This window comes from Melanerpes formicivorus, unplaced genomic scaffold, assembly GCF_026170545.1.
Source record: "Melanerpes formicivorus ecotype bairdi unplaced genomic scaffold, bMelFor1.0.p_v2 SCAF_1, whole genome shotgun sequence".
Lineage (NCBI taxonomy): Eukaryota > Metazoa > Chordata > Aves > Piciformes > Picidae > Melanerpes > Melanerpes formicivorus.
Window position 1 is genome coordinate 58868427 of NW_027142353.1, and position 17749 is coordinate 58886175.

Sequence of the window (17749 nt, forward strand, 5' to 3'; positions counted from 1 at the left end):
CAGAAAGAGTGACTGACCATTGGATTGTGCTGCCCAGGGAGGTGGTGGAGTCACCATCACTGGAGGTGTTTAGGAAGAGACAGGATGGGGTGCTTGGTGCCATGGTTTAGTTGATTAGATAGTGTTGGATGATAGGTTGGACTTGATGACCTCAAAGGTCTTTTCTGACCTCAAAGTTCTTTTCCAACCTGGTTAATTCCTATTCTATTCTATTCTATTCTATTCTATTCTATTCTATTCTATTCTATTCTATTCTATTCTATTCTATTCTATTCTATTCTATTCTATTCTATTCTATTCTATTCTATTCTATTCTATTCTATTCTATTCTATTCTATTCTATTCTATCCTATCCTATCCTATCCTATCCTATCCTATCCTATCCTGTCCTGTCCTGTCCTGTCCTGTCCTGTCCTGTCCTGTCCTATCCTAATGCAGATCAGCAGCTTTCCAGCAACTCTACTGCATGAGTGTAGTTCCTTCTTGTTGTTTTTGCTAGCTCTGTCTTTTGTGTGGAAGAAGATACATATGAAAGAAACCAGGTTTTGAATGATTGCGTGCTTTCCTTCTGGTATCTTGGAGAACATTTTCTTCTTGCTCCTTCAATTCCCTTTAATGCTTTTTGGAAGATTTTATTATAGCCAAGTAGTGCAACTGACAGAACGCACTCAGCACCTTATTATAACCATAAGAGCATAAATTGTTTTAAGGAGAATTTCAATTTTCCTCCTGATAGCTTTTAAAAAAGACCAATATTCAGAGTAGCAGCTGAAGAGTACTCCTCAGTCTGCCATAGTAGCAGCTGTGTTCTATTTTATTTCACTTCTGACACATTGGTGCTTGGCATTTTTTAGGATTTGAGGTATAATCACATTGAAGGAATTGTGCCTTAAAAATATTTGTAATTTCATGTTCCTTGCTGCTGGCAGGGGTTGTGTCAGTGATGTTCACTGCTGCTATTCTAATATTGCAGGATAAATGTCATTAGTGGGTGTTTGTTTGTTTGTAGGGCAGAAAACATTGCTGAATGGATTTTTCCACTTACATTCATATAATTTCAGTAGGAGTACACAGATCTTGCCAGTTGATATTTTTCCCTGGTTTTAGGTTTCTGTACTTCCTGAACTGTGTTGAGGTATGTTGGAAGAGCACTGATAATAGGGGAGTTGCAAAGGATTCTTATTCCTTTCATGGCTATTGTTTCTAGAGTTGAAAATGCATCCCCTTTTAATGCTCTTTAAATTCATCTAAAGGATAGGCTAAAGCATAGCAAGAAACAAAGATTCAAGGACAGAGTGACCATCTGTAACTTGGTTTCTGTCTCAGAGCTGCAGTATTCTAGCATTGTGCATTGATGTGCTTGATTTATGACTTCAGTAAAGGTCTCATAAACTCTTTAAAGGTATGAAAACGGGGGGACAAGGGGGAAGGATTTATTTTTCCACTTTGTCCTTGTCTCATTTTCTTCAGCAAGGGAGGGTATGGTGCTTGGAGGGCATCCAATTGAACATGAATTATTAGTGACTAGGCTTTTTAATTGCATGAGAAAGTTGAAATGCTTAAAATATTTTTTCCTTAGGCCCTGCTTATTTCAAGCACTTATTTACTGTCTTGGAAGCTGGGGTCTTGGTTTCTTGAACTGTCTTGCATTCCTTATTATCTTCTGTATTGCAATTGCAATTGTATTGCAATTGGACCTATAATTTGCTGGTACTTGCTGATATAGACTCCATGGTAGAGAAAAACTGGAAATGATCTGTGAATACTTCTCTATAATACCCCTTTCATATGGCTTCTTTCCTCCAAATAAAATAGAATAGAGTAGAATTAACCAGGTTGGAAGAGACCTTTGAGATCATAAAGTCCAACCTATCATCCAGCACTATCTAATCAAACTAACTATCTAATCAAACTTCCTCTGGCACAGCTTGAGACTGTCCTCTTCTTCTGTCAGAGGTTTTCTGGGAGAAGACACCAACACCCACCTGGCTACAAACTCCCTTCAGGTAGTTGTAGACAGCAATAAAGTCTCCCCTGAGCCTCCTCTTCTCCAGGCTAAGCAACCCCAGCTCCCTCAGCCTCTCCTCATAGGGCTTGTGCTCCAAACCCCTCACCAGCTTTGTTGCCCTTCTCTGGACACGTTCAAGAGTCTCAATGTCCTTCTTAAACTGAGGGGCCCAGAACTGGACACAGGACACAAGGTGTGGCCTAACCAGTGCTGAGTACAGGGGCACAATGACTTCCCTGCTCATGCTGGCCACACTGTTCCTCATACAGGCCAGGATGCCATTGGCCTTCTTGTCCACCTGGGCACACTGCTGGCTCATGTTCAGTCAGCTGTCAACCAGTAGCCCCAGGTCTCTTTCTGCCAGGCCGCTCTCCAGCCACTCTGACCCCAGCCTGTAGCACTGCATGGGGTTGTTGTGGCCAATGTGTAGAACCTGGCACTTGGATGTGTTAAATCTCATGCTGTTGTACTCTGCCCATCTGTCCAGCCTGTCAAGGTCCCTTTGCAGAGCTCTCCGACCCTCTAACAGATCAACACCTGCCCCTAGCTTGGTGTCATCTGCAGATGTACTGATCATGGACTCAATCCCCTCATCCAGATCATCGATAAAGATATTAAAGAGCAATGGGCCCAGCACTGATGCTGCATTGCTGCCTACCTTTTCTCGTTCCTTCTCCAAAGTAATTTTACATTTAGTCTGCTTCCTTCCCCAGTGTGCTTCATCTAACTCTGTTAACCAACACAGATCTTAAATAAAATATCTGGTAATATATGCTTTAAAAAATCGTGTGCCTGTTTAAAGCTGAAGTTATGTTGATAATAATGAATTACCCAGCCCTTGAGATGGATTATAGTAATATGCCTTTCTTACTGCTGTCACACATCTGTATTTTCATACCTATGCTGTCTAAGACTGTGTGTAACTGCTCTCAGGAGATGTACCTGACAATTCCTTGTGCTTCAGATGCCATATGGAAAGTACCAAAACACTCCTTGTATAATTTGTGCTTTTCTTACTAATAAAGGATCCTACAAGGAGCTCAGTATTCTTTCTTGCTTATTTATGTATTCATGCAATTTTTCTGTGTGTCTCTTTCAGCTCATGGAAAAAACTGACAGAGAGTACTACACTCTGGATGACATGTTTGTTTCCAAAGCAGCCAAAGGAGCACGCAGTGGGGAAGAGGAGGAAACACAAAGAAGAAAAGCAATACGTGAGCACCAGCAGCTCGCTGCACGTATGGAAAAGTGCCCGTACTGCTTTGATAGCAGTGAACTATCTAAACATCTTATTATTGCAATTGGCACCAAGGTAAGAAAATAGCAATTTAACACAAATGGAAGAATAAAATAGATAAAGGAAAGCAACATTGATGCTAGATTGCCCAAGATTAAGAAGGAAATTGCATCTATGAAATGATTTAGCCTGGAGAAGAGGAGGCTCAGGGGTGACCTCATTGCCCTCTACAACTACTTGAAAGGTGGTTGTAGCCAGGAAGGGGTTGGCCTCTTCTCCCAGGCAACCAGCACCAGAACAAGGGGACACAGTCTCAAGCTGCACCAGGGGAGGTTTAGGTGAGGAGGAAATTCTTCACCTAGCGAGTCATTCGTCATTGCCATGTGCTGCCCAGGGAGGTGGTTGAGTCATCGTCCCTGCAGGTGTTCAAGAGGGGATTGGACGTGGCAGTGGGTGCCATGGTCTAGTCATGGGGTCTGTGTTGATAGGTTGGACTCGATGATCCTCGAGGTCCTTTCCAACCTAAGTTATACTGTGATACTGTGATACTGTGATTTATTCTGCATTTTATTTTCCTTGCCCTTCCAAGTTCTTTCACAAATTTCTCACAGCTAAGGGAGAAAAAGATATAAATCCATCATGAATTTTAAAGCAAATCTTTGATATCAGAACTTCACATTTGTGGATTTGTGAAAGACAGAAGCAATAATGAAAGATCTGAATGCAGAGATTAGACCGTAGGTGGATTTGTGGAAGACCAAGTTTCCTCCGGTGCAGTGTGATTTAAACTAGTAAAGATCTGTATCTCAATGATACAAAAGAAAATTAAGTGGAGAATTCCATTTTAAAGCCTAAAATCCTTTAAAAATAGAAGTTTGGTTCAGGGAACCTTCCTGTTTCTCTTAATGCTTTTTAAAAGTTGCACAAATATTTGGAATTATAGCATCTGACAAAATGCTTCAGTATAGGCTTTGCGCTTCTCTCTCCAGAGTTTTAATTTATTATTGATGTTTTTCATTTGAAAACTTTTTGCAGAGCAAAGAATTAACTCCTTAGGCATCTATTACAGTACATTGCTTTCATTTTTTTCTGTATACAGATAATTTATATATTTAAAAAACACATGCAGATGTATATCTGTGTATGTGTATATATATGATCTGTGTATATATGTGTGTTTATGTATCTAACAGATACAGATATATGCATGCAGATATATATCTGTATCTGTATGCATTAGATATAAAAAATATTAACATGCATACAGATGGGCACCTATTGTAAAAAAAATAATGTACTGAACAGTGTCACTGAATGGTAAGTTTTGGAAGGGACCTCCAGGCATCCTGGCCTGCATCAGGAACAGTATGGCCAGCAGGAACAGGGAGGTCATTCTGCCCCTGTACACTGCACTGGTTAGGCCACACCTTGACTACTGTGTCCAGTTCTGGGCCCCTCAGTTTAGGAAGGATGTTGACTTGCTGGAGCGTGTCCAGAGAAGGGCAACGAAGTTAGTGAGGGGCTTGGAACACAAGCCCTATGAGGAGAGGCTGAGGGAGCTGGGGTTGTTTAGTCTGGAGAAGAGGAGACTCAGGGGTGACCTCATTGCTCTCTACAACTACCTGAAGGGAGGTTGTAGCCAGGTGGAGGTTGGTCTCTTCTCCCAGGCAGCCAGCACCAGAACAAGAGGACACAGTCTCAAACTGTGCCAGGGGAGGTTTAGGCTGGAGGTTAGGAGGAGGTTCTACACAGAGAGAGTGATTGCCCATTGGAATGGGCTGCCCAGGGAGGTGGTGGAGTCACCATCGCTGGAGGAGACTTGATAGGGTGCTTGGTTGCATGGTTTAGTTGATTAGGTGGGTTGGATGATAGGTTGGACACAGTGATTTTGAAGGTCTCTTCCAACCTGGTCTGGTCTATTCTATTCTATTCTATTCTATTCTATTCTATTCTATTCTATTCTATTCTATCCAACCCCCCTGCTAAAGCTGATATGCCTAGATCAAGTTGCACAGTCCCGACTGCTTTTGAGACTTTTCAGAGGAGGAGATTTCACAACTTCTCTGGGCAGTGCTCTGTCACTCTCGAAGTAAACCAGTTTTTCTTTATGTTTAGGTGAGACTTTCTGTGTTCTGCTTGGTGCCCATTGCCCTTTGTCCTATCAGTTGGCACCAATGAAAAGTGTCTGGCCCCATCGTCTTGACCCCCACCCTTTCAGATCTTTATAAGCATTGGTAAGAGCCTTTCGGTCTTCTCCAGGCTAAACAGCTCCAGGTCTCTTCTCTTCGCCTCATAAGAGAGAGGCTCCCATCACCCTGTCGTTTTTGTAGCCTTCTGTTGGAATCTCTTCAGTTGTTCCCTGTCCCTCTTGAACTGAGGGGCTCAGAACTGGACACAGTACTCCAGATGTGGCCTCACTAGGGTAGAGTAGAAGGGTAGGAGGACCTCCCTTGACCTGCTGGCCATTTCATAATGAATGATTAGGGTACCAGGTGGCCTATAAGACTGATAATACTGCCCTGTTAGTGGTTGATTCTGTGAATTACTCCATGGATACTACTAGTTCATTTGAGCTACTGATGGATAATGGGACCTTTATGAAAACAATAATACTTTGCTGTTGTTAGAAGATAATGGCTTTTGTTGGTTTGAATTTAGCAAACAATCTATTTCTTAACCTTAGGAATGGGAAGGTTTTTAATGCTAGTAAAATGGGCACTTCAGTTTTTGTTTGGTTTTATAGGTATACTTGTCTCTACCAAGCAACCAGTCTCTAACTGAAGGTCACTGCTTGATAGCCCCTCTACAGCATCATACTGCAGCCACTCTTCTGGATGAAGACATCTGGGAAGAAATCCAGGTCAGCTGAGAAACTGTCTCATATTCTAAGAGTTTTGTAAAACAGTGTTGTTTTCAACAATAATTTCCTTGTCATATGTGCTATTCTCATAATTTCAAGCCTGGCAGCTCTTTTATGATTCTACTAAAAGGCAGAATGTTCTTGCATTATGGATGAAAATCAGTGGTCAAATACTGAAAAATGGCATTGCAGGGTAAACACAGAAGAAAAGTGCCCATTTATGAGCACTACAACAGTTGCCTGGCATGCTGCAGAACCTCTTTTGTCTGAGGTCTTTGAAAGCAGGTTAGAGAAACCTCTATCAGGGATAACATAGGTACAGCTGATTCCTAACAAAAAGTAGAATAACTGGCTTCACAGTTAGAATTTCATTGGGTGTGACAAGGAAAAGAAAAGAATTGTCAGAGTGAATGATCACTTATGATGAAACAAAGCTGAAGATACATTGTTTACATATCTTCAGGCTGTTTAAGCTGATGCAGTTTTTGGGTGGATGTCAGTTGAGAAAGAGCTCTCTCTCTCTCCAAATCAGCAAGGTCCCTGTTAGAATGCAATTTCCTACTGGTTTGAAAAGAATTACTAAATAAACACTAAATAAAGTGCCAAGAATAATGGGTCATGCTTTTGAACTCTCTCATGAAGACATTTTGAAGGTTTTGAGTTCTGTTTTCTTTAGAAAAGGAAAAAGAGGGGAGGAATATTACAGCCTTCTGCCTAAGAGGTTAACTGTGATTGTCAATCCATACCCCTACCATCAGAACTATAAGAAGGGGAAAACAACTTGCAACCTCTTACATAAAACTATTGGAAAATATTTGAGAATAGAGAAAGTCTTTCTTGCTTGCAGTTGCTGGGATTTAATAATGGGTTAGTTCATGAGTTTGACATGGTTTAAGTATCACAGTGTATTAGAAGTTGGAAGGGACCTCCACAGATCACTGGGTCCACCCCCCCTGCCAGAGCAGGATCACTTAGTATCATAGTATCAGTCAGGGTTGGAAGGGACCACAAGGATCATCTAGTTTCAACCCCACTGCCATGGGCAGGGACACCCCACACTAGATCAGGCTGGCCAGAGCCTCATCCAGCCTGGGCTTAAACACCTCCAGGGACGGGGCCTCAACCACCTCCCTGGACAACCCATTCCAGGGCTTCACCACTTTCGTGGTGAAGAACTTCCTCCTCATGTCCAGCCTGAATCTCCCCACCTCCAGGCCTGCCTTTTGCCTGCTCTTCCTTTTATCATTGATGTATTTGAAAAAAAATCTTCTTGTTCTCTTTCACCCCTCTGGCAAGATTCAGTTCCAGGAGGGCCTAGGCCTTCCTTGTTGCATCTCTACCTTCTCTGGCTCTCTCTCTGTAATCCTCCCAAGTGACTAGTCCTTTTTTCCACATATTGTAAACCTCCTTTTTATTTTTGAGTTTTACTAAGAGTTCCTTGCTTCTCCATGCAGGTCTTCTGCTTGCCTTACTTGTGTTCCCCCCCCCCCCCCCAAAGGTAATACATTTCTCTTGAGCTTGGAGGAGGTAATGTTTGAATATTAACCAGCAGTCTTGGGCCCCCCTTCCTTCCAGAACCCTAGTCCACTGGATATTTCCAAGTAGGGTCTTGAAGAGGGGAAGTTGGCCCTCTTAAAGTCCAGGGTTGAAATTTTATTTGTCACCCTGCTTCTTTGTCTGTTGATATTAAACTCTTAACATGTCATGGTCACTGCAACCAAGATTATCCCCAACTTTAACGTCTACAACCCGTCCTTCTTTGTTTGTTAATAACAGTTCCAGCACTGCACTTCTCCTTGTTGGTTCCTGTGGTAGTTTTAGGCTATGCCTTTAAAATTTTGTAACAGATTTTGAGCAGAAAATGAGAAAAATATAAATAAATCACTGCTGGGTGTAAAAAGGAAAACTAAAGATAATTCTAAGCTATTTCATTGGAGAAATATCTGCTATAAGATCGGCTGTACCAAAGCAATCTTTCTTCTTCGGAGGGTTTCTCTGCTCCCTTTGCTCAGAAGAGATTAACCTGCTTTTGCTGACCTTGATTGCATTATTTTGCTTAAGTCTAATTGCTACTTTCTCTCTGTTCTTTTCTCCCGTTTGTACAGGGGTCGGGGGGGTGAGGGACAGCTTCCCTGGTCTGTGACTGGGGGGTTTTCGTGTTGTTTGTTAATTGTGAAGGGCAGCAATGCTGGTAAGGGGTTTGGAGCACAAGCCCTGTGAGGAGAGGCTGAGGGAGCTGGGGTTGCTTAGCCTGGAGAAGAGGAGGCTCACAGGAGACCTTATTGCTCTCTACAACTATCTGAAGGGGGGTTGTAGCCAGGAGGGAGTTGGTTTCTTCTCCCAGGCAACCATCAACAGAACAAGAGGGCACAGTCTCAAGCTGCACCAGGGAAGGTTTAGGCTGGATGTTAGGAAGAAGTTATTCACACAAAGAGTGATTTGCCATTAGAATAGAGGTGGTGGAATCACCATCACTGGAGGTGTTTAGGAAGAGACTGGATGGGGTGCTTGGTGCCATGGTTTAGTTGATTCGATGGTGTTGGATGATAGGTTGGACTCGATGATATCAAAGGTCTTTTCCAACCTGATACATTCTCTTCTATTCTACTCGAAATAATATAAAACATTATTTTAGAAGGTTTGAAAAGTTAATTCACTTTTTTTTTTCCTCCCCCCTCTAAATAGAGGTTCCGAAATGCGTTGGTGAAAATGTTTGAAGCTAAAGACTTGGACTGTGTGTTCCTAGAAACAAACATGAGTGTGAAGAAACGGTATCACATGGTGTATGAATGCATTCCTCTTCCAAAAGAAGTGGGAGACATGGCTCCAATCTACTTCAAGGTACACAAAAAATGGTTTTTGTTAGATCATTTGCATGTATTTATTGTAATTCATCTATTTCTGGAAAGCTTTTCTTGATATGGATGTAGTGGTTTTTGAAAAGGTGCATTCTTTGATCCTACTTCTTGATCCATTCTTTGATCATATTCCTTGATCTGAAAGTAAGCCCTGTGAGGTAATTCTGGTTTTCAGGTAGTCAGTGGAAGAGCTGTATGTTACTGTGCAGTTGTCTCAAGTCTGTGACTCCACTGACGAATAGAATAGAATAGAATAGAATAGAATAGAATAGAATAGAATAGAATAGAATAGAATAGAATAGAATAGAATAGAATAATAAACCAAACCAGGTTGGAAGAGACCTTCAAGATCATCGCATCCAATCGCTCAACCAATCCAACCCACCTAAACAACTAACCCATGGCACCAAGCACCCCATCAAGTCTCCTCCTGAACACCTCCAATTATGGTGACTCCACCACCTCCCCGGGCAGCCCATTCTAATGGGCAATCACTCTCTCTGTATAGAACTTCTTCCTAACATCCAGCCTAAACCTCCCCTGGCACAGCCTGAGACTGTGTCCATACTGGAAGAAGACAAGAGAACTGTAGGTTCCTGAAGCGCTGTAAAGATTGCAATACTTCTCACTTCCCTGTAGAAGAATTAAAATCCCCATAGGTGTGCCTTAGCAAGCATAGTAAGAAAATAATAAGAAAAAACTAAGAAAATAAGAAAAAAAAAGAGAAAATAATGACAACTGATTTAAGAAATAGCAATACATAATGTTTCATCCCCATTTTATTTTAGTAAGCCCAAGGTCTCAGACCTCTGATGAACATTAAGACAGCAAGATAGATATTCCTTGTATAGCTTTCTTGGTCTCTTTCTCCTGACCCTGTAAGTAAAGGCTCTTTGGAAGCTTTTCCCTGGAACTTTTGCCTTTCAGCTTTCAGCTACTGGATCATTATTTGTTCTTTATACATAAATTACCATTCTTAGTCTTTGGAACTATTTTGTATGTTTGTTTTCTGGAAATAATGTGGTTGGCTTTTGATGAAGTGGAGCAATCAGTCTGATGAGCAGCAGTACAGTAACTTTTACCATATTGAAACCTCCACCTGGTTGGTTTCAATGCTGTGCTTCAGGTGCTTGTAGAACTTGTGTTTTGTCTAAATATTAAAGGAAAGGTGAAGAGCCTGATTGAATGCAATGTCATCTGCATAAAATTTGTTTCAAGAAATGAAATGTAAAAGGTAAGCACAACACACTGTCCCCTCCTCCATACCATGGAGGATGCAGAGACAGTTTTAAAGGTCTTTAAACAGAATCAGCTTTCTAAGCTGGGTTCTCCCTCTTAGTGTTTAAGAAAGGTGGGGAAATAAAAAAGCTAATATAGCATAATCATAGAGTCATAGAATGATAGAATCAATAAAGTTGGAGAAGACCTCAAAGATCATCAACTCCAACCTGTCACCCAAGACAAATTAATAGGAGGTGTTGTATGAGCTTATTAAAAAGAGAATGTGACCATTTAGGTCAAATTTATTAGAGAGAATTTGTATCTGGCAAAAGTTAATTTTTGTGTTGTTTAAAAAAGAGGATCAGAATTAAATGATTTTTAAGATAATACACGATGCCTTTTGTCCCAGTTTGAGGCAGATCCTCCCTTGCATCCCCCCAGGGCAGAAAAATGAGACTCAGACAAACGGATTGCAGAAGTGATGGAAAGTTTAAATGGAAAAGCAGTGAGTGGTTTACAGAAGCTACAAGCACAGTGACAAAGGAGATCCCAAAGCATATCCAGAAGCCTCCCAGCACTCCCCTTTCCCCACCTGAGGGTACACCCAAAACCCCCAGGGCTCTTTCTCCCTCACCCCCCCCCCCCCCCCTCCGTTTAGGCTAATGTCAGCTGGCCAGATCTGAGATTGCCCTTCCCCCTTCTCCTCCTGGCATTAGGCCTAGCCAGACCTAAGAGGCCTTGAGGTAACTCCCTTTCCATTACCAGATAGGGAGCATCTCCCACGGGAACAGTGAGGGAAGAAAGAGGAAGTGTAAGACCTTGCATATGGATTTATAGAGAGCAGGACATTACGGGTATGAAATACTCAGCTTCCTGTGTACACCCACTGGGCTGGACACCTGGGGCACTAGAGGTGTATCTTGTGTGGCAGCAGCAGAAGGCAGCCAGCCCAAACTGCTACACCTTTACAAAATGAATTGTGGAAATCAGAAAGGTTACTGAAAACAAAGTCACTTTGTCAGCAAATAGATGCAGTGCAACTTACTTCACTACATTGAAAAGTTAGTTCTTTGCTTGTTGTATGAAGGACTGTTTTCACATTCAGATAAAATGATTTTACAGAAAGCTATAATGGAGTCTGATGAGGAGTGGTCTGTGAACAAGAAGTTAATTGATCTTTCTGCGAAAGACATTCGGAAGTCTGTAAGTAATGAAATGCACTGAGCACTGAATTTCTCAGCAAATCCTTCTCATCTTTCTCTGTGACTAACTTTTTCAAAGAGAGAAGAAAGGGGACATAATTAGGTTAGTGCATCAGGAGATGGCAGAGGTATTAGGGGAATTGCCAGGCTGAGCGAACTCCTAACTGACATTAAGGAAAAGATTCCAGTTTGTTTCAACAATGGGTAGACAGCTGCAGGCAGTGGTTGAGAACAAAGCTGGAACTTTCAGAGCATGAACCAGCATAATTTTCTTGATTAACTATAAGAATTAAGGCAGATCAAAGATTTGCAAATTGCTTTGCTGGAGATAATACAATATGTCTTCTTCATTGACCTAGAACAGCCTTTTGTGTTGCTAAGTTTGTGGAGCAAAAATATGAGCAGCATCATAAAGTCTTTTTTTTTCTGAAACAAAGCAACAGTGCTGTCTCCTGGAGACGAAAGCAAAACATCTTTGTATATACAAATCCTAAAGGAAATTGCTAAAACTATTGGGCTCAAAGATTGTGCCATGTGTTTAATAATAAAGTGAAAGATGTGTGGTTTAGAGACTTTACCACAAGTAGGTTGCTAGTATGTAACAATAATAATTGATTTGTGAAAGTATCTTGTAGTGAAGGTAGCACCTTTGCACTAGTAAGATCCTAGTTCAGTGGAAAAAGGAGATGGGTTTTAATAATAAAACATAAAGCCTGATATGACAAAGGAGATTAAATGATGGTGAGTGAGGAATTTGGTGGCTGTGTAGTCAGAGAGGATTTGTATATTGTGATGACTCTTGACCTGGAGAAGCCTGGAGAAGAGGAGGCTCAGGGGAGCCCTTATTGCTCTCTACAACTACCTGAAGGGAGATTGTAGCCAGGTGGGGGTTGGTCTGTTCTCCCAGGCAACCAGCACCAGAACAAGAGGACACAGTTTCAAGCTGTGCCAAGGGAAGTTTAGGTAGTTTGTTTAAAATGCTTTATGGTCCTTGCTGTGCTACATTGCCCCTCTGTGTTAAATCTTAATTATTTCTAGAGTGAGTTTTCAAACAGTATATGGAACATGCCTTCTGTAAATGGCACAGTTATTTGGACCATAGCTTGTGAATTTGAAGCTTTGTAAATCTTATCTGTACAGGAACATTCTCAAGAATTAAGAGTGGAAAATAAGTTTTTGCAGTGAAGTATCAGAAATTACTTGCAATACAGTAGTAATACTGTAGCAATAAATGACACTTCTGTCAGGCTGAAGGATCTTTGTGGCAGGATAATTAATATCTCCTCTGTAGGCTGGCTGAACTATTAACCTATCAGGAAGGCATTTGCTTAGTGTGCATGCTGCTGCCTAGTCTCCCCCAGTCTCTTACCTGGTGCTGCAGCAGTTCTGGAGGTTCTATCATCCACTAATCATCTTCTCAGTTCTCATTGTCTTTTTATCTAGCTGTTTACTGTAAGGGTGTTCACCTTATGTGTTTGTTTCACTGTTTCTGTTGCAGTTTTCCACTGCCTATGCTTGGTTTGAGAGATGGCTTAAAATAAAATGTGATACTATCTCCTGTAAAACCACTTTGAAGTTCATTAAAGTGTGGGGAAGTTAACTAAATGACTACATTATGCTGAACATCTGAAAATGTGGGTTTGCATGTATAGGTTCCTAAAGGATTACCATACTTCTCTGTGGACTTTGGCCTTCAAGGAGGATTTGCTCATGTCATTGAAGACCAACACAAGTTCCCTCATTACTTTGGAAAGGTATTGTCATGTAAAAGATTAATTTACCATTTTGTACAATTAAAATAATCAAAAGAGATGCTGCCAGAACAGTCATTTAGATATACCTTATCCCAACTTACTGCCTGTGAACAGGCATCTTGATACACATTATCCCAGCTTATTAGCTATCATTCCTTTGTTAGTTGTCATAACTCGGCTTGTTAAATAAAGGCATAGTTGATTTCTTCACTGGTTGATAATCAAAATGTGATCCTAGATCCATGATTCTTTTGGATTAAGTCTAAACATTTGACATGTAATATAGTATGATTAATATAGTATAATACATAGTATACTATATTTTGTATAGTGTAGTATATATATGTATATATATGTACATATATATATGTAGTATATATAGTATAGTGTAATATAATGCAGTATAGTATATAATAGATGGAAAATACTTGCCTCTGTTTGAGAGTTTTTATGGCCATAGTATTCTCATACAAGTGCACTGACTCCTGCTTGTAAAACTTAGGATGCATACACACATGGCCATAGTATTCCCATATAGGTGCACTGACTCCTGCTTGTATAACTTAGGCTGCTAACACACATGGCCATAGTATTCTCATATAGGTGCATGACTCCTGCTTGCATAACTTAGGCTGCATACACACATGACCATAGCATTCTCATATAGGTGCACTGAGTCCTGCTTGCATAACTTAGGCTGCATACACACATGGCCATAGTATTCCCATATAGGTGCACTGACTCCTGCTTGTATAACTTATGCTGCATACACACAGACTCAGAGATGACTCCTGGTAAAGCTCCCATGTACTATAGAGGGTATAGTATCTACAGGAAAAGCTGCAATGAAGTCTCCCTTTATTATGTCACATCAATCATTTATTCAGAGACTTAATACTGCAAAAATAGTAAGTGACTGTGGAGACTCACAACTTTAAAAGGAGTTAATAGCAAAGTGGGCAGATTTCTGTTTTCTCAACTTTCCTTAGTCACAACTGTTAGGATATTTAGGCAGTTGATGCAGTGAATTGCTGTGTTGTGCCTAAACATGTTGCTGAGGCAACCATCTGACAGCTACAGTTTGAACTGGTATCTTTTTCAGAATTTCAGGTTTTAATAACCAGCACTCAAAACAAATAATCACATCACTTGAAAAGATTTGTTTCTTTATCCTATGGTAAAGTAGTGTTATGTAACAGACTGTTTGACATTGCTCATGGTTTATCTTTCTTCTGCTTGCAAAGGAAATTATTGGTGGCATGCTGGACTTGGAACCACGGCTCTGGAGAAAAGGAGTCAGACAGAACTTTGAGGAGCAGAGGAAGAAGGTGCTGCAGTTTGCACAGTGGTGGAAACCATATGACTTCACAAAAGCCAAAGAATGAGTACATCCCAGAAGTCAAGGACTGTATAAGCCATAATTTATGTTCAGAATAACTCCAGTTTGTTATGCACTGCTAATAAACTTTGAAATGGAGAGTATTGTTTAATTGCTGATTACCTGGATTTGTTTTGGGCACTATGGATCACATGAAGCCCTAAGCCTGACAAACCAGAAGTGTATGGTGCTTTTAGTTTTTCTTCTTTTTGAGCTGAGCCTAAATAATGCTATCCATGTGGCCACTGGAGTTCTTCACAATGTAGCTTCTGCTGTTGGACTTTTATAATCCTGGAGGCAACTGGGTTTATTTCATGGTTTTATAATACTGTATTTGGCGTCAAGCCAGTGCTTAATTATCTTGGTGACCTTTTGTAGGCAATGGTGTACATTTTAAGAACATTTTGATTAATAACAAATACATTGTTGCAGAAGAAAGCTGTACAGCAAGTAATTTTCAGGGCTTGAGTTCTTCTGTTCTCTCAAGTTGTGGTCATTCCAGGAACACAAACATTCATGCAGGATGTGATTGAGAAACCTGCTGCTGCCCCCTGCACAAGAATTCAGGCAATGTTTTTGTACTTTCATTTGATATGAATAGTATTTTTCAAGCTGACTTGTTGCAAGAAGGGTAACGAGACAGTCCGTAGGTGGTGACAAATGACAGCTTTAATGGTCACAATTACTTTTGATGACAATAAAAAACTTAAGAGAGGAGAGTGGAAGAACTTTAAGGGAAAACACCCTCCAATGGCTAACAGAGAGGAAAGTCATCAGAGAGATTTGCTTGCCCAGGTGACTCTTCTCCCCAGGCATCCCCTCAAGTGTGGCAGGTGGTCTGCCATAATACTTTTCTGATAATAACCATATAGTTTTCATCAACACCTGCTCCAATTCCCTGCTGGTCACTCCTGCTTATGATGCTGTTAGCACTGATTGGAGCACGCTCTGATGAGAAGCAAGAGTTGCACATTAATTGATGAAAGCTTTGTGCGTGGTGGTCACTGGAAAATGCCTGTCTGCTGTTTGAAGGACTGCTGCTACTGTGTTATTCGTTAGATCTGAGCGTTCTGCTTTTGTGTAGAAGTTTGTTGAGGGTTGAGGGGAAGGCCAGGCCTTCTCCCCCCCCTGTAAAGTGAAGGGAAGAAAATGGAAAGAAAACCACAGCCGGATGAGCAAAAGGAAATGTGCTGTATTTACAAAGCAGTTTAGGAAATGCAGGGGAATATATACACAATTTACAGTATCTGCAATATATACACAGGAATATGCAACAAAGTAACACAGGAATGAGATTTCCTCCTCCGCTAAGGAGGGTTCCCCCCCGGTTTCTCCCCTTTTTCCCCAAAGAGGGTTAGAAAGAGAGAAAAAAGAGCAATTGTTAATTAAAGCAGAATATGGTTAGTAGAGGCCTTATCTGTTCAAGGTCAGTCTGGCCGAAAGCCCAGAAGCTGCAAGCTGCGAGAGGTAGCGGGAGAAAGTGCGAGACTGCACTGAGACAAGTCTCACTGGGAATCAAAACTTAAGGCAGTACTCTGCCACTCCACCAATGAAATTAGTTTAGACCTGTCCTTTGTTTATAAAACATTCGGCCATGGTGTCCCTTTGTTAAAGGCACCGCCTCAAACGGTCACAAAGTTGCAGAGTGGGAGTAGGAAGGTGTGAGGTGGGGAAAAGGATGATTCTTCCATCAGCTTCAATCACTTCCCACGGGAAACCTGACATAGCAGGCTTGGGCTTCACAGATACAGAACTGGAGGAACACAGGACAAGGACAGAAAGACATGGATGAAAACATTGTGACAGGGTCCTTCCGGTGCATAAGAGAAAGGGTGCAGACTTGCCAACAAAGGACTGCACCGCTGCAAGGCACCAAATGGGAAGTGGAAGGCCTTTAGCGTAGGAGGAGTTAAGGCATCGTGTATCTTAATGTTCTTCCTGGTCTTTTCCTGATGAACCATTGCCCTGTACAGCTCTGTTAAATCTGTGAGCTGCTCAAATTCAGAAATGGTTCTCTCGATGTTACAAGGTTGAGTAAGTGTAGAGGCGAAGGATTCTGTAGAATCCTTGTGCATTTGTCACTGCAAGAGAAGTGACTTCAAAATGAGCTCATGATAGTTTTAGTGATTTCAGTGCGTGACTTACACTGTTTTGTACTGGTAAGCCATGGATAAAAGTGCCAATTCTGCTGTTATCCAGTAGGTTTTGATCTTTTTTAGGCTACTGGAAAAGATTACAGAGCATATAGGACATGAAATAGTAGTTGCTTAGTATGTGGTAACTATTGACACAGATTTAAGTAAAGTGCAGTCTTTGGTGAGAGCATGACTAAAACCTGCCTTGTATGGAAGCCTATGTTGCTTGCAGTTGCACCTGATCTCCTGAAAGATAGTTGGGAAGCAGCAGTGGCAGTCTTTTAAGGCCAGGGAAAAGTCTTTATCCTGTGATGTGCTCAGGAGGCATTTTCCCTAAATGTTACCACTTCTCACCAAATTTGCTCCTAAAGGGAAGTGCTCTGTTTCACAGAGGATATCAAACTTGGGTGTAGAAAAGTCTTCCTCTCTGCCTCACAGTCTGTGTATATTTTATTATTCCAGTTTCAGCAAAGCCACTGACATTCTCTGGACCAGAAAGAACTCTGAACTATGGAGTTAAGGGTAACAATTTTGAGCTAGTGATACAGTAAAGTGTGTCCTACCCTATTAGAAGTTACCAGAATGGGAAACTCTCCTTGCCACATACCCTGAGAACAGTATCTTTGTGTAACTGGTCACAGACCAGAGGTGCATATCTTCAGGTTCTTCTTTATAAGTATCTTTAAATATGTAGAGTAGAGTAGAGTAGAGTAGAGTAGGAGTAGAGTAGAGTAGGAGTAAAGTGGAGTAGAGTAGAATGGAATGGAATGGAATAGAATAGAATAGAATAGAATAGAATAGAATAGAATAGAATAGAATAGAATAGAATAGAATAGAATAGACCAGGTTGGAAGAGACCTTCAAGATCATCACGTCCAACCTATCATCCAACACCACCTAATAAACTAATAGAATAGAATAAACCAGGTTGGAAAAGACCTTCGAGATCATCAAGTCCAACCTATCACCCAACACCTCATGCACCAGGGGATGGTTAGGCTGGATGTCAGGAAGAAGTTCTTCACTTGCATTGGATTGGCCATTGGAATGTGCTGCCCAGGGAGGTGGTGGAGTCACCATCACTGGAGGTGTTTAG

General features: G+C 41.2%; 1 protein-coding gene across 2 annotated transcripts in view; it reads left to right on the plus strand.

Annotated features, from left to right (window-relative positions):
* CWF19L2 (CWF19 like cell cycle control factor 2) overlaps positions 1–14972 on the plus strand; it is an 89427-nt gene extending 74455 nt beyond the window's left edge. For both annotated transcript variants that reach the window (XM_068144832.1, XM_068144841.1), the window contains exons 13-18: positions 3108–3320; positions 5989–6105; positions 8791–8946; positions 11307–11387; positions 13039–13140; positions 14385–14972. In XM_068144832.1, the coding sequence (XP_068000933.1) occupies positions 3108–3320; positions 5989–6105; positions 8791–8946; positions 11307–11387; positions 13039–13140; positions 14385–14525 (810 nt within the window). In that variant the 3' untranslated portion in view covers positions 14526–14972. The remainder of the gene's footprint in view (positions 1–3107; positions 3321–5988; positions 6106–8790; positions 8947–11306; positions 11388–13038; positions 13141–14384) is intronic.
* The last annotated feature ends 2777 nt before the right edge of the window (positions 14973–17749 follow it).